The sequence below is a fragment of the Talpa europaea genome (genome assembly GCF_964194135.1).
Source record: "Talpa europaea genome assembly, chromosome: 14".
NCBI classification, from domain to species: Eukaryota; Metazoa; Chordata; class Mammalia; order Eulipotyphla; family Talpidae; genus Talpa; species Talpa europaea.
Window position 1 is genome coordinate 86,827,249 of NC_140082.1, and position 25,149 is coordinate 86,852,397.

Sequence of the window (25,149 nt, forward strand, 5' to 3'; positions counted from 1 at the left end):
TTGCTAAGTTTGTGTTAATTTGTTAGACAGCAGCAGCTAATGAACACATGGCACGGTGTTTGCTGATGTGTCTCCCTTCAGCACCAGGAATGGCCTGTGCAAAGTCATGGCGTCCTTGTGTGTCATGTGTGTAGCTGTTTGCCCACCAGTAAGAAGTTCCCGTTGGGAGCCATCCTGAGGGCACAGGGGGGATGCTCTCCGTGTCGCCCATCAGTTCCACTTTCGGACCTCTGTAATTGTCTTTCTCCACTTAGCCATAGTCATGCTTGGTTAAGGTCAGTCAGGGCCGAGTTCTGAGAAGTGTGTCTTAGGAGATTTCATCTCGTGCAGCATGCGGTGTCCTGACACAACCCCCGAGGGCGTAGCCACCGCACCCCGAGGGGCAGCTACCACAGCCCTAGGTTGGGGTTCACCTGCAAATGAGCCCGGGGCCCATGCCTGTCCTTAGCTTCCACACCAGGGCAGCTTGGCACAGAGTCCCTGCGGCGGAGCCAGGGACGGGGCTCTCCGTGCCCCAACTGCTCTTCCCCAGCCGCGCCCCGTGGGTAGCAGAAGCGCACGCCGCGCCCGGCCCCACGCGAAGGGCAACGCGTCTGTGAAAATCGAAGCCCCGAGGTGAGACTCTCTTCTTGAGAGAAAGCGGGACACCGGCGGGACCCTGCAAAGGAATCGCGCGCAGGGCGCCCCGGCTCTGCGCGCCCCCGGGGGCGGCGGGGAGCGGCCGGGCGCACCTGCCTCCGGCGGGCCCGTGAGCTGCGCGGCGCCCTCCGCGTGTCCCAGGGGCGCCGGGCCGCGGGGAGCGGGGCCGGCCAGGAGCGCGGCGGGCCCGGCTGGGCTGCCCCGCCCACGTGGGGCCGCGGCCGTCGAATGGGCCCGCGCGACGTGTTGGCGGCGGCGGCCGCGCGGGCTCTTCCGGCGCCGCTTCCTGCCCCGCGCCGCGCAGCCGCCTCCGCGCGGGAGCCGGGCGGGACCTGCAGGCCGGGCGGGAGCCGGGCGGGAGCCGGGCAGGAGCCGGGCACACCGGGCGCGGGCCGGGAGCCGGGCTCAGCCGTGCGCCCCTCGGGCCCTGCGCCTCGGCCCGCACCATGCGCGCTGCGCCCCCGCCGCTGCTGCTGCTGCTGCTGCTGCTGCTCCCGGCCGCGCTCCTGGCCGCGCCCGCCGCGCGCGCCGGCAGAGCCCAGGCGGGCCGCGCGCCGCAGCCCCCACCCGAGCGCCCGCCGCCCGGCCCGGGCCCCGGGAACGCCACCCGGACGGCGCCGGGCGCCGGCGGCCCCTCCAACAGCAGCGGCGACGCGCTGGTGACCCGCCTCTCCGGCCTGCTCCGCGCCCTGCCCACGCTGAAGGCGGCCGTGGTCGTGGCGTGCGCCCTCGCCGCGCTGCTCGTCGCCTGCCTGCTGCTGCGCGTCCTCAGGTGGGTCCGGCCGCCCGGCCTCGCCCGCGCGCCCACTCCCCGCCGCCGCCGGGCGCGCGCGGTGCTCCCGGAGCGCCTCCTGCTCGGGGCCGGGCGCCCGGTGCGCCCCGAGGCCTGGCCCCGCGGGGGTGCGCTCGGCCCCCTGGCGCGCGTGGCGGGAATTCCCGCCCCCCTGAGCGAGGTGTCTCCCCCACAGCGGCTGTCCTGGAACCCTCGCGATGGCTTAACCCACAGTAGGACGCCGAATTCGGAGAGCCTTACCCGGGATTCACTTCTATACCCATTTCACAGATGAGGCTCCCCCTGCACCCCCAGAGAGGCAGCGTGTCTCCTCCAAGGAAACTCACTGGTGGAGGGAGAATGTGAACCCAGGTCGGCTGACAGGAACCCACCGGGCGGCCCCTCCCTCCAGGCTGGGGCGTCTCCATGCCCCCTTCCCTCTTCCCCACCTCGCTCAGTCCTGCTACCCAGAGAAGCTTGGTTCGCAGGCGGGGCTGCCCCCAAGCCTGTGGGAGGCCGGCTTTGCAGAGCTGGAGCTGGGCTGCAGGGCCCCGGCGACTTCTAAGTGGGGTCAACGCGGGTCTCCCACCTTCTGGCTCCTTGGGCTGCCCCAGTGAGGCTTAGCAGGGCTGCGAAGCCTTGGGGAAGCTTTGTAGATTGCTCTGGGAAGGGAGGAAGTTTTCCCAGGGCCCTGGAGAAGCGAGGTGAGGAGGCTACAGGAGTGCAGAGGACATTTCCCCCCCAAAGCCTGGGGAATCCTGTTTTTGCAGGAAATGAATCAAGTGTGTCCTGCTACCCTGCCGGGCTGCCGGGAAACGTGGGTGTGCGTGTCCCTCGCCCTCTGCTTGCTCCCTCCCCTAACGAATGTACACAACATGCTGCAGTGTTTGCTCAGCTGTTGCAGGTTTGGGGCCAGGCCCTGGGTCTTGGGATCCAGACCTGGAAAGCTGGGAGTTGTGTCACGAGCTTTGCTGTGGTTGTCGTGTGACTCCGAGTCCAGGAGTTTCCTTGCGGGTCTATTGGATTAAATGCCAGGGGTCCCCAGAAACCAGAGACAGGGGAGCCCCTGCTCTATCTCAGGCCATGCTGTTCCTTTCTGTGCCGGTCCCCTTGGTTCTGCAGGCTTTGGGTTACCTGTCTCTTCAGTCCATCCTTCCAATTGCCTTCGCTCCTCTGCTTATAAGCTTCATGAGGCCGCTGCCTGGGTGTGGCCTCGGGTCCCAGCGCAGCTTGCAACCACCGCCAGCCATTCCCAGCATCCTCTCTGTCCTTTGTTCCGTAATGCCGGCTTGTGCTTTATGACCCCTGGGCCGGTTTCTGCTCTCCACCTGCCGGGACTGCATGCAGCCATTCAGGGCCAATGCCATGCCTCTTCCTCCGTGTAGTCTTCCTGGATTGAGTGAGGCAATCCATCTCTCTTCTGCGACCCCTGCCCTAGCCTTCTGCACGCTCCATACAGCCTACCGTGCCCTATTCTGGCGTCCAGCTCCCTCATTCAGCAGAGCCCTGTAGGGTGGGCTGTCCAGTCCATCCCGGTGTCCCTGTGCCCAGCAGGGGCCTGGCCTTTAGCAGGTACTCCGTACTCATTTACAGACTCCTCATTGGTTGGGTAGAGTGGATGTGAACACCGAGAGCAGTTCTGAACTTGGAGGTTTGAAACTTGGAGCTCAAAATAGGCCGCCCAGCCCACAAGGCAGTGTACTTTTTAAGAAGGTATTTGAACTATTCTGCCAGTCTGCTCCTTATTACCCAGGAGGGAGGGAGGGAATCAAGCAGCATGCGGCCAGATGTGAGCTGGTGTTTGATGGGGAGCCTGACGGGGCTGGGTCCTTGTCAGCTTGGAAGAGGATTCCACCGACTTCATAGAGGAAGTGGGGTACCACCAGCATGGTCTGCCTCTGCTTTCCGGTAAGGTATTCTCTGGGGCTGAGTTTCGGGGTGAACGTCTGCAGCCCCACCTTATGTCGACAGGCATTGACAGCATTTACGTTGTACAGCCGGGAAGCACCTTGATGGTTCAGTCCCCTGGTGCCCCTTTGTAAAGGGGAAAGCTGATCCCAGGGAGTGGAGTGAATCATCTAGAAGGCTGTGGCTGGGGCCGGGACAACACCAACTCCGTTCATTCCCCTGCTCAGTGCTCTGCATTCTGACCTCTCCACCTTTCCATGGCCCCTGCGGGCTTGGCTCATCCGGCTTCCAGATGCCTGCTGCGATGGCTGGCCATCCTCACCTGCTTCCCCTCCCTGCCGCTTCCTCCTCAGCATGCCTGCAGCCTGGCACATGTCTTCTGGAGGCCATCTCCCCCGCGCCCGTATCCCTCTCCCCATTCGCCAGTGCCTCTGCCGGGCAGGCCGCCTAACCTAGAGCTCATCCTGCCTGTGTCCTTTTGTGTGGTTTCCTGCTGAAACTTGTCCCTGCTGCCATCCGCCCCTCCCTCTTCTGGGCTCATCCTTCCTTTGCCCCAACGCTTAGCGTGTAGGCCAGCCTGGCTCTTCATGGGCAGGGGCCGGCCTCCCTCCGTGTGAGGCCCAGGCTGGCCCTCTGCTCGGAGTCCACTTGCCACAAGCCCATAGCTGTTGGCTGAGCTGTGTCACCTCCTCCGAGAAGCTGCCCCAGCCTGCGCTCCCATTTGAGTTTTAAATGCTCTCCATAGAGAAGTGTGTCTCTGCACGTGTCCTTTCGCCTCTCCGGGTGGGCGCTGGGCCTTACAAGATCTTCAGTGTCTCTCCTACACCTTCTGTGGCTCCAAGCACACGCAGGCACCCAATAAACCTATATATTGCAAACGTGTGCTGAACTTCTAGGCATTCTACATTGCTGGTGCTTCTCTATCTAAGTGTGCTCTGGGACTAGACACTGGGCCGATGTCTGACTCTGTAAGGTAGGGATTTGCCTCAGCGCCTTGCATTTTCTGAACCATGTGGATGGTGAGGAAGAATGTAGTGGCTGTAGTTGCTGGTGAAATGGCAGACGCAGCCCATTTGTCAGGCAGCAGAAAAGTGGGTCCAGGGAAACTTAATATCAGAAAGGGACAATGTGTGTCATAATGAAATAGATACTACGTGCCTTTAACCGAGGAGTTCTGGCCCCATGCTAAACCTTTTTTTTTTACTGTGACACCCGTTCTTTGCTTCTGATTTCATTAATTAGAGGCAGCAAAGATGCACAGCAGCAAGGGCCATAGCAGGGTTCTTTGGCAGGTGAAAGGTTTAAATAACTTGAGTCCTGCAGTTGGGCATTGGCTCAAGGAATCCGGTTATCCCAGCTGTGCAGCTGGCTCCAGAACAGCACGTGTGGCACGAGCTCGTTTTCATAGATGTTGTGTATGTGGACGTGCAGAGCGATCTAGATGTGTGTTTGCGCATGTGAACAATAGACAGATAGTCATTATTTTTTCTCCCTGAATCAGCTCTTTGCTGCTTCCTTGGCTATGTCTTCCAGAGCTTCTATACAGGAACAGCTGGAGTTATACCTGGAAGTGGGGTGTCTGGGTTCCAGGGGTAGTCAGGCTTGATTTCCCTTAGCTTCCCACTTATCTCAGGATGTGGGTTCTCATCCTTCCAGCATAGCCCAAACTTAGTGTTACTCAACTCTCTGTTTTCCTGTCAGCTGGGTATTCTTGGGTATCTCGTGGCCTTGTTCTGCATTTCTCCATTAGCTTCCGAGATGGGGCAGCTGTCTCTGTCTCTTCCCACCCTTGTTAAGCAAGCCGATCTCGCCATCTGCAGAATCATTTACACCTTTTTCATGCATTTTAATCATTAAGGAAAACTGTGCCTAGCCAAAATTGGAAGGGGAGGAAATTTGGAGGCCGAGTGTCCTCTGGTAAGACCACGTGTGTGTGTGTGTGTGTGTGTGTGTGCGCGTGCGCGTGTGCGCGAGCGCATGCTAGCGCACACACATGCACATGGGCACATGGGCATGCGCCTGGCTCCCACTGGGGCCACCTGGCCTGGGCCTCTTTTCCCTAAGCATCTTTCTGTCTTTGTGAGAGCTGAAGGGTATCAGAGAGGTTCAGGGAAGCAGAAAACCACGGACCCCTCCAGATTTTTGGAGCTGGGAAGGATGTGGTGGGGTGTCTGGGTTTGGAAATAGTAAGTAGAAGCCACCGGCTGCTGCTCCCAGGGTCTTCTGTGCCACGTGATTTCTGAAGCCTGCCTTTACCCCTTGAGATCTGGGGGGACGCCAGGTTTACTCTAGGAGTCTTACAGCCAGAGTGGTGATGAGTCTGTGAAAGCACCACCTGAGACCAGGCTTTCCTTTCCTCTTGGGGAGCCTTTCCTTGTCCTTTCCTTGTCCAGCCAGTCTCCCCGCTCCACTGCCAGGCCCACATCCCTGCTGGCTGCTTGCCCAGCCTCTTATTTTTAAAGCTGTAAAGTCCTCTTATCTGAAAGGGGGGTTGTTCTGGTGCTCCTGGCCGTGGGGGAGGAAGGTGAGTTGCAGGTGTCTGGCATTGTCCAGCTGCGCCTGGCATCAGGGCACAGTGCTCCTGCCTGTCCTGGCTGCGGGGAGTTTACTAAGCCAGGCCTTTGAAAAGGAACTAAGGTGTTCCTGCTTATTCTGGGTCCCCCAAATTTCCCATCATCTCTATTTACATGTGTAATAGGGATAAGAGTTATTTAAGAGAGATGCAGAAATTTAATATACTTAGGATTTGTCACTACTCTGAAAGGTGTTTAGTTTTTTACTCATTAGTGTTTTGCTATTATTTTAAGAGATTTGACCTCTGGGCAGAGCCGTGGTTAGAAAGTGCATCCCCTTTTTATGACTTGAGGGATTGGGGGCTTGTGCAGTTAATGTCAGGAGGTATTTTTGATGATTTGACCAACATTTTGAACTGGGGGGTCAGCTAGAGTGGTAAAACACTTGTCTTAGTTTAGATACAAATTTATTGTTGTGGGTTTTCTTCTGTTTCAGTCTTACTGAGATATAATTGACACACAATACTGTTTAAGTTCGAGCAGTGACTTGACTTGCAAGTACAGTGAGATGGAGAACACAGTATTGCCAACATTCCCCAGCTCATATGCATACAAAAAAGGAAAAGCAAAAAAAAAATCTTTCTCCTGTGATGAGAACTTTTGGGATCTGCTCTTGGCGACGCGGCTGTAATCACCCTGATATCCTTTATGTCCAGGACTAACTTGTCTTATCTGTTGACCCCCCCCCCCCTTATCCTAGGCCTCCATGAAGAAAGGGAGTAAACTCCACACAGCAGAAATTCAGATTTTTTTTAAAAAATGATTTATTTATTTATGCATACAAGAACTGGGGCACAGGCCAGAGGCACGGGAGGGTGAGAGGATTCACTAGACACAGAGTGGGGAGCAGAACAGGCAGACTGACTGAAATATACTACTGAGGGGAGCAGCGGGCGAGTCAGGAGAAGTCTGCTGCGCCATGTGGGTTGCTCCCTGGCTGGCCAGAAATCGAACTCGTGCTGCAGTGGCCACGGACAGCTTCACAGGTTGCGTCTTAACCCTTGTGCCACCAGGAAGGCCCAGAAATCCAGATTTTTAAAAAGAAGATTGTGAACCTGATTCCTTTTCCCAACAACTTAAAAAAAAAAACAAAAAACTAAACTTGCCATAGGGGAGAGTCAGGGTCCCAGGTGGTTCTTGCCTGTGGAGGACTTTGCCCCCTTGGGCGTCATTTGTCAGTGTCTGGAGCCATTTAATTTTTTTTAAATTTAATTTTTTGTTAATTTGTGGGTTGTTTACATAATGCTGTATTTTGGGGGGCACAGTTGCACCCTTCCCTATGTGCAGAGGCTCGATTGTCTAGGCTTAGGGAGGGGAGGGTGCTCCTAAACGTCCTAGTATGTGCAGGACAGCCCCTGCTCTGAGAATCACACCCCCACCCCTAACTGTCAATAGCACCCCCACGGGGTGGGGGGGGAGAGGGAAGAAGGGGAGGTTAATACCATCTGATACCACCATTCCCTGACCCTCCCCCGCCTCCCTACTGCCAGCACTAATTAGAGAAGCCGGTGCTGCTGGGGTGTTTAGAATGAGATAGAGTCTACCAGGTCCCTGGCTCCCCTTGGAGCTGCCAAGTGTCCTGTTGTATTTAAGTGTCATTCTCAAAATAGATGTAATTTACACACAGCCTTTTGGTTTGCTTCTGCCCATACATGAGGGCACAGCCATATGGTCAAAATAATCAGGCAGGTGCATCTGCTTCTGAGCCTCTCGCAAATGAAATTGGTGACTTGTGAGGACTAGACCCCAGCACCAATTCCTTCTATCAAACTGGGAAGGGGGGGGGGCTCCTCTTTAATTGAACCCTCTGATTTGTATAGCTTTATGTTTGGGTGGCTTTGTGTTTGTACCTTTTATGTTTGGGGGGCTTTGAAGATGCAGGTCCTTTTTGCAACATGAGGCACATTGGGGAGAGTGGGGGGCTCCAGGGTTAGGGTCTACATAGCACCTGGGGGGAGTGTGTTGTAGGAGAGAAGCCTCCTGGATTGAAGCAGAGAAGGCGTCGTGGGCCATGTCTGATATTTTAGTTTTATGACTGATGTTTTTGGTTCTAACTATTTGCAAAGAGCATTTCTGGGACCACAAATTGAGAATCATGTTATTGTGGTTTCGCTGTAAAAAATCTGTACTTAATCTCAGGCCCATCTGCCAGGAAACCAGACTTGATATTTATTTTTCTGGAGGTACAGAGAAGAGGAAACCCTCTCTCACCGGCAGGCGTGGAGGAGGGACTGGCCACAGTCCCAGGGGAAAGAGTGGCTGAATGGACCCAGCCTCCTTCCTGGTGTTTTAAGAAGACCTACTCGAGGTGCTGTGAGAGCCTGTCGGTGGCTAAGGGGCTTCCAGTTCCTGTAAGAGGTGGAATAATACCCTTGCTGAGTTCCCTTGGCAGGGCAGAAGCAATTCAGTGCAGTGGGAAGTGCTATATCAAAAGTGACACTAGATGAATCACGGAAGGACATCGCAGAGGCTTTGGTCAGGGACAGAATGATCTGGAAGGTCAGCGTAGAGAGGAGGATCAAGACTTGATAGAGGAGGGGAAAGCGGTTCTTCCAGGACCAGAGGGCAAAGCGGTGGGTTGGATTTGAAGAGCTGATCACTTGAGACTCATGATGAGGACAGCGGTAACAGCAGCACTAATGAAGCCCTCGCGGCGCGCCAGACGGCGTGCTAAGAAGTGATGTCCCCTCGTTCCCATGACGGGTGCGCTGTCAGAGGCCCCACTTTACAGGCGAGTAAGTCAAGGTGCAGAGTGAGGAAGTGTCTGGCCAAGGCCACGCCAGGCAGGAGTCTGACTTCAGATCCAGAGCTCCTTCCCCGGCTGCTGAAGACTGGGGAGGCCGGATCCAGGCAGAGGACTTGGGGATTTGTCGTGAGCCAGAGGGGCAAGTGGAGGGCTTGGGTGTAAGAGTGACAGAGCCGAAGGGCAGCTGTAGTGATGCTGACTTGCATTGGCTGCTCACTACCACCTGCTGCCTGACTGGGTGAGTGGTGACTTGGCTCCAGTGGGGGTGCAGGACAGCTGCAAAGATTCTGTGGAAGATGCTGGAAGGAGCATTCGGGAGGACTGGGGCAATGGGTGGATAAAGAGGAGGAGAAAGAGGAGGGTGTCAGGGTGACCCAAAAGGCCTAGGGAAGGGGGTCTTGGTGGAGGGGTGGTTGGGCCTGGGAGAAGCCTGGGAGAAAGGGCCTATGGGTGGAACAGGCTCACGGAACACCTGCTGCAGGGCTCGAGGGGGAGCAGGGTGGAGCTTCTGCCCAGCGAGCACCCCTGCAGCGGGCTGCCAGGAGCCAGGATGATTTTCCAAGACCTCCCTTTCCAAGTGGGCACTGCGGGCACGGAGAGGGTCCCTGTGGTGGTCTGGGGGCACAGTGACCCCAGAGCTCAGGCTGGGGATGGGGCCTTCTGGTCTGCCAGGGTCCCTTTGGGTCATCTTGCTCCTGCCCTTTGAGCCAGTGGAGCTGCCCCAGAGGCTGTCTTCCCTGGGCTCGCAGAGCAACAAAGTGAACCCCGCCCTCTGCAGGCAGCTGGAAGCTGGAGGGACAGGTCTGGGGCACTCATTGCCACGTTTCATTTGGCTTCTAACAATCAAACCAGGGTGTTTCCGTAGAAATGAAGCAGGAAAAAAATGGAGCTTCCATGTGGTCCAGCGATTCCACTCGTAGGGATCTACCCAAAGGACACAAACACATTAATTCAAAAGGACACCTGCACCCTTATGTTTATTGCAGCACTACTCACAATAGCTAAGCTATGGAAACAACCCAAATGCCCCAAAATAGATGACTGGATCAAGAAGATGTGGGCCTCCCTGGTGGTGCAGAGGTTGAGCGCTGGGTTGTGAAGCTGCCCGCAGCCTCCGCAGCGCCGGTTCGATCCCCGGGCACCGGGCGGGGGACCCACATGGTGTGCAGACCTCTCCTGCCGTGCCCACTGCTCCCCTCAGCAGGGTATTTCGTCAGTGTGCCTGTTCTGTTCTCTGCTCTGGCTCTGGTGAATTCTCTCGCCCTCCCGCGCTTCTGATTATACCCAGTGCTTGTATCAATCAATCAATCAATAAATCTTTTAAAAAAAAGAAGATGGGGTCCATATACACCATGGAATATTACTCAGCAATCAAAAAAGATAAACTCATGCCATTTGCAGCAACATGGATGGCGCTGGAAGGGATCATGCTCAGCGAAAAAAGCCAGAAAGAACAAGAAAAATCCCGGATGGTCTCACTCATAGCAGGAATTTAGAAAACCCAAATAAGGGATCAGGAAAAAGACTAATTTTATAATAAAGTAAAAATCAAAATCAACAAGCAACTGTAAACCAGAGACACACTGGGGGGCGGGGGGGGTGAGGGAGAGAAGGGAGTAGGACCAAAACAAAGGGGGTGGGAATTTTACGGGGACGATAACCAAGATGAAAATGCATACATTGTACAAAAATGGAAAATGATGTAAAAAATATATAAAATAAAATAAAAAAAAAAAGAAATGAAGCAGGAAGTTTCCCAAGCCTGCTGCCTGGGGGAGTCTGCTCCTTCGACTCTGCTGCTCGCTGGAGCAGAGAAGTTGCTGGGTGTCCTGCACTGCTTGACCCCCTGCCCGAACAAGAAAGAATGCTTATGCTTTGAGGGCTGGGATAGCAAGTTTCCTCATACAAACTATAAACCCTGCCATTTTTACTCTTGGGCGCTCAGCCTTCCAGGAGCGATCCCACTGGGTCCGCCGGTGTGACGGGTAAATCTCCCCACCTCTCTGCGTGCCCTCTGCTTTCTCTGGGAAATTGCCGTAACAGAAGGAGGGTTGGATCTACCCCGTGGGGACTGACATGGAAAGCAAAATGAGGGTGGGGAGCAGAGGGACGCGGATGCTGTGGTGTTGTCAGGCCTGTAATCGATCTTACGTGACTCGTAACCCCGGGACACTCTGCGTTGTGTGCTGCGTCGTGTGGGGGTTAATCGGCCCTGGCGCCTCTTTGTTAACCCCGAGTGGATGGTGCTCCCAAGAGGACAGAAGCAGCGAGGTTATAGAAGTAGCCCTGGCGCTCCTTCCTCCCTGGAGACTGAACTGCTGTGAACAGGGAGCGGGAAGCCCTCAGGTGGCCGTGCGTGTCATTCCACCTCTCGGGCGTCAGACCGTGCCACGTGCCACCAAGATTGCCGTGTGTGGGTGGCAGGCCAGGCCTCAAGTCAAGTTTTGCCCTGACAACCCTTCCCACTCCAGGTGTACCGTACCTAGGTGGGTACAGGTGCGCCCAAAGCGGGAAGAGCTATAGTGGTGGAGATGGCCCAGCAAAAATAAAGAGAAGGAGGCAGGGAGAGGAGAGGAGAACTCAGTGGTGGCGTCTGGTCAGAAAAACTGGAGGACTTCTGGCATGATTTGCTCCGAAGAGGACCCAGGCCCCCAGCGCAGCCTCCCCGGGGGTGATCTTGAACCAGGAGTCTTGCCCCTGCTCCCTGGCTCCTTCCCACTCACGCCCAGCTGCAAGCCCTGATGTGAGGGGGTCGTCACAGTGGCTGCCGGCGTCTCCGTCTGAGTGAGGGCTCTGCCCCCTGCACCGTAGCTCAGGGGACCAGTTCTTCGTGGCTTTGTAGCCTTTGCCTTTCCTCACGCCTTCCTGTCCCCCAGCGAGGGATGACGCAGGCCACGCTGTTCCACGGCCCACACCCCAGCACCACTGCAGGTTGGTGTCCCGAGCGCAGGCCACAGGAGGTGAAGCAGGGGCCACCCTGCCCGCCTGGCATGCTCAGAGGTCGTGGCCCCTGGATCGGGCAGGGCCAGGATGCACCCCGGGACCTATGATCAGAACCCCAACAGCACCAGGCAGGCAGCAGAAATGGATGTGAAAATAAGGTTCAGGGTGAGTGACTTCCCCGGAGGCACACAGAGAGAAACGCAGATCCAAGCCTCCATCTCTGGACATACCCCAACACTGAGCTTCTAATAACAAGTGAACCCTTAAGGGTCTGTTTTGTTTTTCTTGTGGGGCGGGCATGAAAGGGGGCCTCTCCCTGAGTTGGTTTGCTGAGTCCCAACACCCCCCAGGCCCCCACCCCTGCCTCCCTAGTTTGTGTGACCTGTAGGCCAGGGCTCTGGGGAAACCACTTCTGACCAGCTGCTGAAAGGGGCTCTGAGTAAACAGGCCCTCTGGCTTGGGGATTACATTTCAGAGTAAAGAATGTTGAACTTCTCCTCCGTCTTGTTGGAAATGTGTGTTTTGGCTGCAGTGGAGGGATCTTTTGTTTCTTCCAGAACTTCAGTGGTCTTGCTTGTTCCTGTGAAACACAAGGCAGACATTTCCTCAAAACATCTCTTCATGGAGGCATCGGGTTTAATGGGATCTCCGTGCACGAAAGGAAGATGGTGGCGGGGGGCTGTGCTGCTGAGGGCGGCCAGTGTCTCCCCCTTCCCTCCCCCCATTCCCAAATCCTCCCTGAGCCCCGTCCTGCAGCAGCAGGCAGTGCTCGAGAGCTGCTTCTCACTCGGCCCCTGCCCACCCCCGTGCTCGGGGGAGGACACGGGCTAAGGATGTGAAAGTTCTGAGATCTGGACCCAGGTCGGACCATAACTGGGCAGCTCTTTCTAGAACCGGCAACGTGGTTCCTGGTTCTGATTCTGGTCTCTGGAGTGAGGGCTTCGTCCACTGTCCAACCCACTGTCCCCTGCAGAGAGGCTCGGGGGACTTCAGAGTCTTGGAGGCCCTTGCCTGTCCTCACGCCAAGCGAGGAGGGTCCCATGGAGGTTTGTCCTCTTGGAAAATCCTTTCCAGAATGTTCGTTCTGTTGTCACTGAGGCCCCTTATGTGTGTGTGGTTCACAGGGAGCAGGAGGCGTCCTAGTCTTTTAAAGGCTTTGACAAAATGGGGAATTGAACCATCCGTCCTCCGGTGGGGTCGCCCATAGGTTCTTAGAAATGACTTGAGGCGAAATGACATAGGCAGAAACCAGTCTGGCCCAGGCTTATTGCTGCACGCGGCAAAGTTCCCGCAGCTTAGCTCTACTCACAGAAGCATCACCAAACTTCTGAATAAAGACCTGCACTTGTAGAGCGAATCAGCAATTTGCATCCATTCAGTCACGCATGTGGTCTGTCCTCCATTTCCAACCCGCTTGTTCTGGCCAGGGTCGGTGGCCGGAGCCTGTCCTGGCAGCTCAGGGCACCAGGCAGGCCACGCCTGACGGGAAGCCTCTCCTCCCAAGGGCACATCACACACACACTCACTGTGATGGGACCACCGAGGCACACTGGTGGGCGCCATGCCACACCCCGGGGGTGCAGGCAGCCGGAGTACTCAGAGTAAACCAGCGGTGCCAGCTCCGCAGGCGGTGGGGAGCGGAACCTTTGCTTCTTTCTCATCAGTGTCACAATGAAGCAAACCAGGGCTGCTGTCCTCACACAGGAGGTCTCGCTGTGGAAATGTGGATGTGTGCCCAGACGGTGTCTGTCACCACCTGGCAGTGTTACTTCACCCTGTGCCCACCTTCCTTCTTCCCTTTTGGAGACCCTGTGGCAGGTCGGATTAGGAGTCCACCTGGAGTGGCTTTGGTGAGGAGAGTAGCCTCCTAGTCCATTTGGGACTTGGTCCCTCTCTCCAGTCTGTCCTCTACCGTGTTGGCTTTATTTTCCGTTTCTAGAAGGGGCCAGGAGCCTCATTCCGGCGAGGTCTCAAGGCTGGTGGGCCAGGTGTTTGCTCCCCCTGGTGCAGCCTTTCCAGCCGACTGTTGGCTCTGATGGGTCCCATCCTCTGCCCCCGCCCTCCAGATTGGAGTTTGCAGCCCCCACCTGCCTGCCCACCCAACAGCTGCCCCCACTGAGTCTAAGTCTCCTTCAATCCCTCACCAGCCCATTTCCTCTCATTAACACACCCAACAGCAGAAATTGTTCTTCTTTTATAAAGGTGTTGTGTCTCAGATTGTCAGTTGTCTGAAATGTAATTTTTCGGCTCATTATATCAAAACTGGTGTTTGAAGCACATACAAAGCTGTTGCTAATGGCCTTTTGGATTAGTCAGGCTTCTCTGGAGACATGGAACCAAGAAGTTGTGTATGTGTGTAAATATGTATACATGTATAACATATCCGTACATTTATAATAAGGCATTAGTTCGGATGATTATAGAAGCTGACGAGTCCCAAGACCTGCAGGGAGAGCGGGCAAGCTGCAGATCTTGCGGAGCTGATGGTGAACATTCTGACCCCAAGGCCAGCAGATTTGAGACCCTGGAAGAGTTAATGCTTCAGTTTACATTCCAAGGCTGGAAAGACACTGACATCCCGCCTGGAGGCAATCAGGCAGGAGGAGCTGTCCTTTCCTGGTGGTGAGTGAGGCTTTATGTGCTCATCAGGCCTTCAACTGCTTAGACAAGGCCCCCCCATGATGGGAGGGCAATCTGCTTTGCTCAGGCTGCCAATTCAGATGTTCATCTCACACACACGCCTAGAAATGTTTGACCCAGTATCTGGCCCCGTCAAATTCACATAAAATTAGCTGTCACACCTTTGATATAATCTCAGGGGTTTACAATGATCTTCTGAGGTCACATGGTCAGAAAGCTGTTATTGAAGCCTGGAGGCCATGATGGTCCAGAGTCTGGGATTGGTTCTCAGCTTCTCCCAGGGGTATGAGTTCGAGGTTCTTATTTTAATCCTGATAGACTAATTTTCACATCACAAGATTCTATAACAGTCAATAATCAGGAGGGTGATCGAGATCCACTCCCAAGAAGCAAGGCAGAAGTCAGAGCCTCTGACTTCTTCCAGGGTTGGCAGTCAGTCCTGTCTCCGGACCAGTGACTTAACAAGGTCTTAAGTTCCCACAAGGCTGTCAGTTCCGAGTTAGTTTGCCTTTTCTAGGCCACATGGTACCTGACAGAGTGACCAATGGGAGGGCGCTCCCCCGCCTGCACCATCTGGACAGTAGCCCTCCCAGCATCTGCAGGTGCTCCGGTCCTCAGGCTCAGGGTGTCTCCCTTTCTGACCTTCCAGATGCTTGTTCAGATGTGTGCGTCCCAGGCACCGGGCAAGGTCAACAGAAACCTGCCCCTTTGCAGAGCCATGAGTCACCTGGGTGGAGAGCAGGGCTGTTTTCCTGAGAAAGGTGTGGTGTGTGGGTCTTCACAGATACAGGACTTTGACCCTCGTCTGGAGGGTTGGGTTGGGTGGTTTGTCTTGTGTTTGTTTTTTTTTTAGGATAGTTTGTCTTTTGTTTTTTTAAAGATTTTATTTCTTTATGCATACAAGACCTGGGGTACAGGCCAGAGATGTGGGGGTGACAGGATCCACCAGAGACAGAGTGGGGAGCAGAACAGGCAGACGGACCAAAGACACTGCTGAGGGAAGAGGCAGGCAAGTCAGGAGAGGTCTGCTGCGCCATGTGGGCTGCTTCCTGGCCAGCCGGGGATTGAACTCGTGCTGCAGAGGCTGCAAATTGCTTCATCGTGCACTGCTTAACCCTTTGCGCCGCCAGGGAGGCCCTGTCTTGTGGTTTTATCTTGGGTTTTTGTGGCCTGGGGAGCCCATTTCTGGCCTCACTTCTCCCCCCTCCCATATTAGAGGTGGAACTGGCCAGGGTTGTAATGTGTCTAGGGTGGTGAGCAAAGATTTATTTTACTTCTTTGGGGCAAGGTGGAGAGAACGGAAGAATCTGTGCATGGTGAGAATGTGGTGTGACAAGGCCAGCGTTGTCACTCCTGGCAAGCCTGCCTCCAGAACACCCTGTCCTGGCCACCGGGTATGGCATGTGCCCCTCTTTCATCCAGTGTTTGGGATCCAAGCAGAGTGTGTGTACCTGTGATGAATGCAGGGATACTTGGGGATCATCAGATTTTATAGCTGGTTTCTCCATATCTCCCCCAAATCTCTCTACCCAAAGAACCACGGGACAGGTAATATAATTCTATTTTTTGTAACTCTCTATGCCAAAGGTGTAGATAAATATGTATTTTTCTATGTAAATGACTTTCATGAATCATGTTTTTGGTAAATAATAAGACAAGAGCAAGTTGGTGTTGGTGAGAAATTGTTAGGAAAAGTGAAAGTGAGCGTCTGACGACAACATTTTGCAAACTTACGTACAGAAGGGTCTGTGCGTGCTGAGGGCAAGGGGAGCGTCCGGGGCCTTTCACACGGGCTTCCCACCCTCCCCCAGGAATGGCTTACGGTCTGCACAAGGGGGGTTTCGAGAACACGATCCTTCCTTGCCGCACCTGTGAGATTTTGGGGTTGGCTGGTTTCTCACCAACAGTATCAAATATACTTACAAAGAGGGACACTGGAGAATACCAGGTATTTGGGTAAAAGCTGACGATACTGCAGAAATAATAATGGTGTTATTTCTGGTGGCTTCATAAACTTTTCAGCCACGTCCTGAGAAATGCCTGCAGCAATGGGTGACGTCAGAGATGGAGGGCTTGTCCCAGGGTTTATCTGGGCTCCAGCCTCCAGAGCAAAAGCTCAGGAGTTCTAACTCACAGTCCTCCAAAGTCCTCAGGATGGAATGATCGTGGCTCTGTCTTTTTTTTTTTTTTTGAAGATTTATTTATACAAGCACTGGGTACAGTCAGAAGTGCAGGAGGGTGAGAGAATTCACCAGAGCCAGAGCGGGGAGCAGAGCAGGCAGACTGACGAAGTGCACTGCTGAGGGAAGCAGCGGGCGGCAGGAGAGGTCTGCGTGCCATGTGGGACCCTCGCCGGCGGCCGGGGATCGAACTGGTGCTGCAGAGGCTGCGGGCAGCTTTGCAGCCCAGTGTTCAACTGCTGCGCCACGAGGGAGGCCCCGATAGTGACTCAGTCTTATGAGGCCTGGTGGTGCGAGGGAGGCCATACCTGTTTAATGTCTATTTACTTTTGTTTTGCCAACAGTAATTTTTGCTGAGGGCCTCCCTTGTGTGGGCTTGCTCAAGGCCTTGTCACCTTTACTCCTCCCTTGCCTGAGAGGGGCAAGTGGTGTTTCTATCCTGCTTTATTTCTGAGGAGGCTGAGGCTGAGGGAGGTGAACTTGCTTCTCAAGCACGGCTCCTCCTCTTGCAGGTCGGGCCGGCGTTTGAAGAAGACCCGTAAGTATGACATCATCACCACCCCGGCCGAGCGCGTGGAGATGGCCCCGCTGAACGAGGAGGAAGACGAGGAGGAAGACTCCACGGTGTTTGACATCAAGTACAGGTGCCTGGGCTCGGGGTGTCGAGGTGTCGGGTCCGGCTGTGGTAACAGCAGGTGTGCTGTGCGTGTGTTCTGGTTCTTTGGTTGTGTTTGACCTGGGGTGTTCTGCTTGTCGGGGGGCTGCTCTGGTCCCTTCATAGCACCCAGAGAACCAGCAGAGGATACAGGGAAACACTTATTTTCTGCTCCTGCCAAACGCCAGCTGAGAAGTCAGACACAAGCCGGTGCGGCCCTGGGGTGGGCCCTCAGGCCCAGCAGCCACGCGTGCCGCACACACCACGGGAAATTGCTCTTTTGGCCTCTCTCAAAGCGGTAGCTGAGAAGCGGGGGAGTGAGTGATCCTTCTTGATGGAATTTACTGGAAGCTCCAAAGGCAGGTGTGCTTCCTTTAGGTAGCCACAGAGCACTCAGGAGGACTGTCTCTTCGGGGTTGTAGTGCAGGGGCTCTGGGGTCTGCTTGGGATGTACTTTGGACGTGTGAGCTGGGGTGAGCACAGGTTAGAGATGAGAGGGAGCAGCTTGCAAGGGTGAGACACACATCCCGGCCAAACCCAATCCCAAGATTCCCCCCAAGGGGTTCTCCAGAGAAACAGAGCCAACAGGACATGCATCTATATTTAGAAAGAGATTTATTCTGAAGGTCCAAGTCTGAAGGCCTGAGAACCAGGAGAGCCGATGGTGTGAGCGCCGGCCCCGGGACTGGAGAAGACCGATGTCGCTCCGTGCAAATCGCCAGGCAGAGCACGCGAGTTCTCCCACCCCAACCTGTTCTCTTTGGGCCTCCAGCGATGGACGAGGCTCACCAGTTTTACTCAGTCTGCAGATGTAATTGTTAACGTCACTCAGAGACACCCCCGGAATAATATGGGGCATGTGTCTGTGACCCAGCTGAGCTGACTCCCAAGATTAACCATCGCTTGGCTTCTCCGCTTCCTGGGGAGCCGAGCCTCCCTGGCTTGCCCCTCCTGGCCCCAGCCCTGCTGTGTAAATCTGTCCTCAGATTCAACAAAAAAGCATTTGGGGTTTTGATCCAAGTCGTACTGACTGACACAGTTGGCCTGTTTAGGGAGAATCAGCCCCTTTCTGTGACTCTCCCCGCCCGTGAGCATGGAGTCACTTTCCAATTATTTAAGTATTTAAAAAAAGTTAGTACTTTCAAAATTGTCTCCATCAATGTATTATGTGTTAGACGTATCCGTAGGTATTTATTATTCTTACCTATTTATATTTATTATGCTTATCTATTCATATTAGCTATATATATTATATACATAGATATAGTTTTGATTAAAAAATAAAATTTTATGTGTACTCATGCCTGAAAAAGATGGCCACATCATCATGGTTGCCCACGCCGACTTTGGACGCAGCTTGTTAACGATTCACACCTGCATCTTATCAACATCCAAGCTTGAAGTCACAGACTGGTCAGAGAAGCCGAGTAAGGGGATATGCTGTGAGCCATAATTTGCATTTTAGGTAGAGAGGCTTGGGGAAGAACTCGAGATCCTCACTGCAAAATCACGGACACGTAAGAACGCTGGTGATCCTGACCTCATTGCCACGCCATTTTAGCTGCCCCACGTTCAGTGCGGAGAGATAAAGCATCGGGGAAAGAAAACTCTGCTCTCGTTAGTCACAGTAGAAAAAGTTTCCAGTGCCCTGGGGCCTGGAGGATTGTACAGTGGCTTTACTGGATCAGCCTGCTGTTTGGCCTCTGAGCCATTGACAAGTTTCTCACCCATATTTGGTGACTGAGCTAACTCCCCGGGAGCTGTGGCCTGTTTTAGTGGTGGGCTCAGCGCTCACTAATGCAAGAACAGACCCTCAACAGGGAAACACAGGGATCCGCCGGTCCGTAGTCTTCGTAGGCTTGTTCTCGTTGTGGGGATTCTCTCGAGTCAGCGGATCCATGGCTTGTTTTGATATAAAGACTGCTTGGCTGCTCCTGGATCCTGAAGATAAGGCGGGTGTTCAGACCACGGTCACAATAAGAAAGTTCCACAACCTGGTGTCTCCAGTGTGTCACCTACTGGAGCAGGTTCCTGCTCTAGCTGATGACGGTGACACTTGCCACCAAGGCAAAGGCTCCATTGAAGCCCCTGGTGGGGGCCAAGGTCACATCCTGCTTTTCTTTTCCAAAAGTCTGAGTTTGCTCACAGGTCTGTTGTGAAGGCAAAAGAACTTAAGGGAACCAGGTTGGAAGCAGGCTCAGCCCTCTAATCCAGGCCGTGTCTCTCTGACACACTAGCACAGGCCCCCTGACTGTGGCGGCTTTTGGTGCAGGAGTCACTGCGGGTCTTGGTGTCCACCCCGCGCCCAGCACGTTCGTACAAGCCCGCAGCAGGGGTCACCTGCCGGCTGCTGCCCTGTCCCTGGATCAATCTCCACGCCTGGGTTTCTGCTTTTAGGGCTGCTGGCTCCTCTGGGTCCCTGTGCGGGACAGCTTTGAAGACATGTCCCTGTAAGCTACTGTCCTGCGGCAGGGGACCTTGTCTTATATCTTGTTAAAAATAAAATTTTCTGACTTTTTCCCCTCCTCATGGTGTCTAGAAATGCACTTGATATTTTACAATATTGGTATTTAAAAAATCTAATAGTCTTGCTAAACTCTGCCTTCTAGTCATGTAGGTGTGGATTTTTGGGGTTTTCTATGTGGACATCTTATCTCAGACTAACAAGAGTCTCCCTGCCCCTACTCCTGGAATAGTTCAGCCCTTTCTACTAGTCTTTTTGGATTCTTGGTCTCTAAGTCATTGTTAAAGAGACGTGCTGATAATAGGCGTCCAATCTTGCTCTTGATCTTGAAGGGTCGGCTTTCAATCTTACCATTAAGAGTGATGTTTGTAGTTTTTTTTTTTTTTGCCACTGTGGTTAGGCTGGTAGAAGTTTGTAAATCAAGGTGGGGCCTGTTCCTTAGTTTTCTTTTCTTTGGAATAGTTTGTATCAGATTTGAACTGTTTACAGAAAGTGCTACAAAAGGGCCCTAATGCTTTGTGGGCAGATCTTTTAAAAAGTATGGACATCCAATTCGTTGGCTGGTTCCCAGCCCTTGTCTTCAGGGTCAGTTTTGATGGGTTGTGTCTTCCCAGGCTTTGTCAGTTTCGTCTGTGTTTTCAGATGTATTGTCCTAAACTTGTTCACCACATTCCCTTCTTTCATCTTTTTTAATCTTTGCAATGTTCTTTTCATTCTTAATATTGATTATTTTTGCCTTTTCTCCTTTTCCTTGATCAGTTTTGCTGAAAGTATATTTTTATTCATCTGCACAAAGAACCAACCTTTGACGTTTGGATCCTCTATTATATTACCATTTTCAATTGCTTTCTGTGCTCCTTCCTTATGCTTTCTTTGGGTATGCTTTGTTCCAGTTGTTTTTTCTATTTTTCCGCTAACATCCCCTACTGGCTACCCATCTCACCCCCGTGCAGCCTTCTCTTGTGGGGCAAGCGTCTCGGGCGCTTTGTCTACTGCAGCTGCCTCTGCCAGCCTTCCTTACCACAGCAGGCCCGTCCCTGCCCCAGTGTGTGGCAAAGAACCCAACTCGAGCTGCTCACAGCAGCCGCTTGTGCTCTTGGTGTTCGGACCAATGTCAGGATGTGAGTGGGCCCGAGACCACTCTAGTCCTCAGGCCCAAGGAGCTCTGACCACTTAGACCGGGTCAGCACTTGTCCTGTCAGGGTGTGATGCAGGGTGTCGAAGCTGCACACAAGAGAAAGGAAAAAGGCAGTTACGTGTACGTGTAATCTTACTACTTAGCAGTAACCACTAGAGTGTGTGTGAGTGCCTGTCTAGGGAATTTTCTTTTTGACAGAAACAGGGCTATGCTGAACATGCTGTTTTTGAACATTTTCCCCAGCAGCGTATCACATACGACTTTGCGGGTCAATACGTTTGAAAGTGCCAGAATTTTCAGCCCAGCTTCCTGTTGGGTGAGGTATTTTGGAAACTTCTCTGTCTGCTCGTGTCATGTTTGCACAGGTCCCTGTCGTTGCTGCAATTTGGGTTCCCTCTGGGAGTCACACTCCGTTTAAATCAGATGCAGCTGGTTCGTGACCTTGGGCTATTTTATGAATGAGCGTAGAGAGGAAAATCAGGCTATTGGCTCTGGGTGATCAGACGGTGACCTGCCTCCCATTAGTACGTGTGCGCTTCTCCGATGACATCTCGTGACCTGGAGCCGGTGAGTGTCTGCAGGCAGGAAGGGAGCAAGGGCGGCAGGCGGCCTCCCGTGGGCAGCCCTCTTAGGCTCCTACACGCTGGGCTGTTACAGTCCCTGAGATAAGACCCACAACGTTTAGGGCTAGATTGGGGGCTGGGGAACGCAGCCTGTAGAAATGAGTTTTCAACTCTGTGCTTGAGAAGGCTGATTAGAAGAGAGAACGGCTGGCTGGCGAGGTGAGCCCCGGGGCTCTGAAATGGTTCCGGATTTCAAAAGGCCTTTGTATCTGGTTCGAGCTCAGTTGGCCTCACATGTGATCGTGGCTGGTGCTTTGGGGCTCTGAGCCCCCCGTTCACTACAGGAGGCTTCTGTGGCACCCTCTGGATGTCCCCCAAGGTGGGGCAAATGCTGCCCCTCCCCCCGTTTGTCTGGGCCCAAAGCTGGGCCTGCTGAGAGGGAGGGCTCTGCTTCTCAGGTTTGGAAAAGGTGTCACCTGCCGGGACCCAGACGTGTGTTCTGGGAATCCCTGCCTCCCCTTCCTGTGGCTCGCGCTTCCTGTGAGGGTGTAGTGAGAAATGGAGGCGCTTCTGCTTCCTGCTGGCCGCTGGGCCTGGTGTCTTTTCTTGGGAACAAAGGGCACTGGATGGCTGTTGGCAGGGAGAGGCCCCCAGGAGCACGGGCAGCCTGGGAGAAGATGGACTTGACTTGCTGACCCTCAGCGGAGGCCGGGGACGCGCTGCCTCATGGACTCTGTGGCAGCTGCTAAGCTCACTCAGGGTGGGCTTGAGTGGTTGTTCCCTCCAGGTCGCTGAGGCCTCCGTGCTCCTCAGCCTGTGCTCCCTCGTCTCTGAGGATGAGGGACGGGGCTGTTAAGAGCATCAGCATGTGGCGACTCAGGGGCAATGGGTGTCTGAGCTTCGGAGCCTAGAAGGCACCAGAGGGGACTGGTGGCCGCAGGCCAAACCCCTGGCAATGGGCGTGTCCGGCGGGGAAATAGCATTAGGGGCCTCCTCACACCAGCTGAGCCAGTCTCTGTGGCCCGGTCCTTGCAGAATGTGGGACTTACCGGTTAGAAACTCGCATCTCATGAGGCATTTTCTTTCCTCTACAAAGCACTGCTGGTACAGGGCGCAGTTCTCAGCTAAGGTGTCCGGCAGCTCAGCAGGATTTGAGCTTTATGTTGAGAGGAGGCTGAAGCAGATTGGAAATTTGCGTGGTGATGAAAATTTACCTCAAAGTGCATATGACTTACTCAACTTCCTGCCTCTACACACACACACACACACACACACACACACACACACACACACACACTTTATAGTGGTGAGAATCAGGAAAAGAAAAAAGAAGGAAGAGAGCAGAGCTAGTCCTACCTAGCGATGCTGTTGTGAAGCCAGTGCCATCCCCAGCTGTTCTTTCTCATCGAGTGTCCTGGGGCGTCAGTGTCACTGGGGTCTGAGAGGCCCATGTGCCTAAAGGTGCCTTCCTGTCTCAAGGGCCTTCTGCGGAGCATGGGTGGGGTCTGCTGTGACTGGCCCTGGAGCAGGGATGTCATCAACGCTGGGTTAGCTGCTCTGGGTAGGCAGGCGTGGTGGAGGGGAGGGGCCCAGAGTCCTCTCAGTGGTCTTGCCTTGTCATCCGTTGAGTGTCCAGCTTGTCATCCTGTTCACTGTGGTGGCGGAGGGCGGCCGGGGCCTGAACTGTGAGTGGGTGCTGAGATGGGGAGACAGCCTGGCCCAGGGATGGTCGGAGCCCACCGGGGAGGGAAGGCCTGGGCGCAGTGGGCACTGGGGTGGGTGCCTCTCCCGGGCAGGAGTGAAGCAGATGGTGGATCTTGAGGGCAGGGAGGGGTGAGGCTCTCCAGGAAGAAGGCTAGCAGGTGAGGCAGGTGTCAAGTTAAGTATTGCAGCTATGAGCTCTGTCTGCTAGGACCCTCCTCAAGGGAGGACCCCAAAGCTTCACTGCTTCAGGGAGTCAGCGAGAATGAAAAAGGCTGGGACTTCCCAGACAGCCTCCTCATGTGGCCCCGTGTCCACGTCCCCAGAGCTTCCCGAGTCCTGGTCACGGGTGTCTGAAGGGCCAGCCAGGTGCACCGAGGACACCCATATCTATTTATTTTCTTAAAAAAGTCTTTATTTGGATATAGTTTCGATCTTCAAAAATGTTGCAACAATAAAAACAATGCAGGGAACACCCTTGTACCCTTTTCTTCAGAGTCTCCTGTTTTAGCACTTTGCCTCCTCTGCTCTGTGGGGGCTGTGTGTGTGTGTGTGTGTATACATGCTGGTATTTTCCTGGGGGGCGGGCAGGTAAGTTACATACACATGTCCTTTTTCCTGCAAATACTGAAGTGTATGCACTTTACCCTTGATCAATGTGGGGTTCAGGGGCTCATCCCCATGCACTCAGAAATCCATGCGTAACTTTTGAATCCCCCCAAATATAACTACTAATAGATTGCTGTTGACTGGACAGCGCCTTATCAGTAACATAGGCTTCGATGAGCAACTATTTCGCAAGCTCTCTGCCTTACGAACTGTGTTCTTACAGTAAAGTTCCCCAGAGAGAAGAAAGTGTTATTAAGAAAATCATAAGGAAAAGAAGACACATTGACAGCACTGGACCAGAACTTTACATCATTTATTTATAAGGAATTCCGTATATAAACAGATCTGCTCAGTTCAAGCTGAGTTGTTCAAGGGTTACCTGAACATCAGCAAGGGGCCCGTGGGCCAAATTCAAGGCCACGTGCCTGTTTTTATACAGTCCACCAGCTAAGAATGACTTTTACATTTTGATAGCTGTAAAAGAATCAAAAGGTGAACTTTATGACACATAAAAATGACATTTGATTCAAATCCCCGTGCCCACGAGTAAAGTTTTATGGGAACACGGTCACCGGCAGCCTTGCCGTGCTGTCTGTGGCTGCTTTCATGGCTCAGCAGCAGGGGAGAGTAGCTACCACTGAAACGGCCGGCCTCTCAGAGTCAGAAATAGTTACTTTCTGGACTTCTACAGAAAGGGTTTGCTGGGTCCTTGTGTAAACATTCATAAAACGAAGGAGGGACACAAGGAGAAAAGTCTTCAGCGGAGGATGGGGGTCTCTGAGGATCTAGGCAAAGACTCTGAGCTGGGCACTCAGGGAAAGGGAGGAATGATCTGGAGGAATGAAATGAGCCTTCCAGATGGCACATGCAAAGGTGCTGTGGCCGGGAGCACGTGGCCTGCATGATGGAGATTGTGAGGAGAGATCAGGGTGAATCCAGGGCTCTGCCAGAAGTACTAATTTGTTCCCCCCTTTTTAGGTAAAAACTGTTTTCTGGCGTCTTGGTGTCCTGTGGACAGAGTTGGCCAGCTGCAACGTGGGCGTGAAGGATCTGGAAGCTCTCTCATTCGAGGTGTTGGAACCGTCACAAACTTGATCCATGGAACTCTGGGACGACTATGTTGTCACGGCAGCAAGGTCACCTCTATCGCCTCTGGAGGCCCAAACATCAGCCCTCTGATGGCCCTGAAGAGGGCTTTTGCCTTGCTAAGGGACAAAGGGGAGAAAGATATTGATTAAAAAAACAAAACAAAACCCAGTAATTTTATAGCCACTGTTGACAAAAGTAAAAGAGATCAGAAGTTCTCAAGGAGCTGAAAAAAAAGCCTGAAGGCTATTCGGCTGCATATTTAGAGTTTCTGACATTCTGCTCTCCTGAACCGCGCAGGTTCCAGCCATCTGGCCCTTTGGTCGTCTTTCAGGCCTGGTTGAGTTTCCAAAGGACGTGCTGACCGCCGCTCAGCTCCGCAGGAGTTTAGTATGTTTCCTTTTCCAGAGGGTTCAGCAGATACAGGCACAGCTAGTTCACAAAGAATTTTGAGTATCAGGGAAACCCCCCTATGTACGCATGTGTGTGTGCAGGCACATGAGCGTGTGCAGGCATGTGCGCAGGCATGTGC

General features: G+C 53.8%; 1 protein-coding gene across 1 annotated transcript; it reads left to right on the forward strand.

Annotated features, from left to right (window-relative positions):
• Window positions 1–1,085: 1,085 nt before the first annotated feature.
• Window positions 1,086–24,592, forward strand: FAM174B (family with sequence similarity 174 member B; the record flags this gene model as incomplete). Its single annotated transcript, XM_084254273.1, has 3 exons — window positions 1,086–1,411; window positions 16,914–17,045; window positions 24,510–24,592. The coding sequence occupies 3 exons, from the start codon at window positions 1,086–1,088 to the stop codon at window positions 24,511–24,513; spliced, it is 462 nt and encodes a 153-aa protein (XP_084110399.1). The 3' UTR covers window positions 24,514–24,592.
• Window positions 24,593–25,149: the final 557 nt, after the last annotated feature.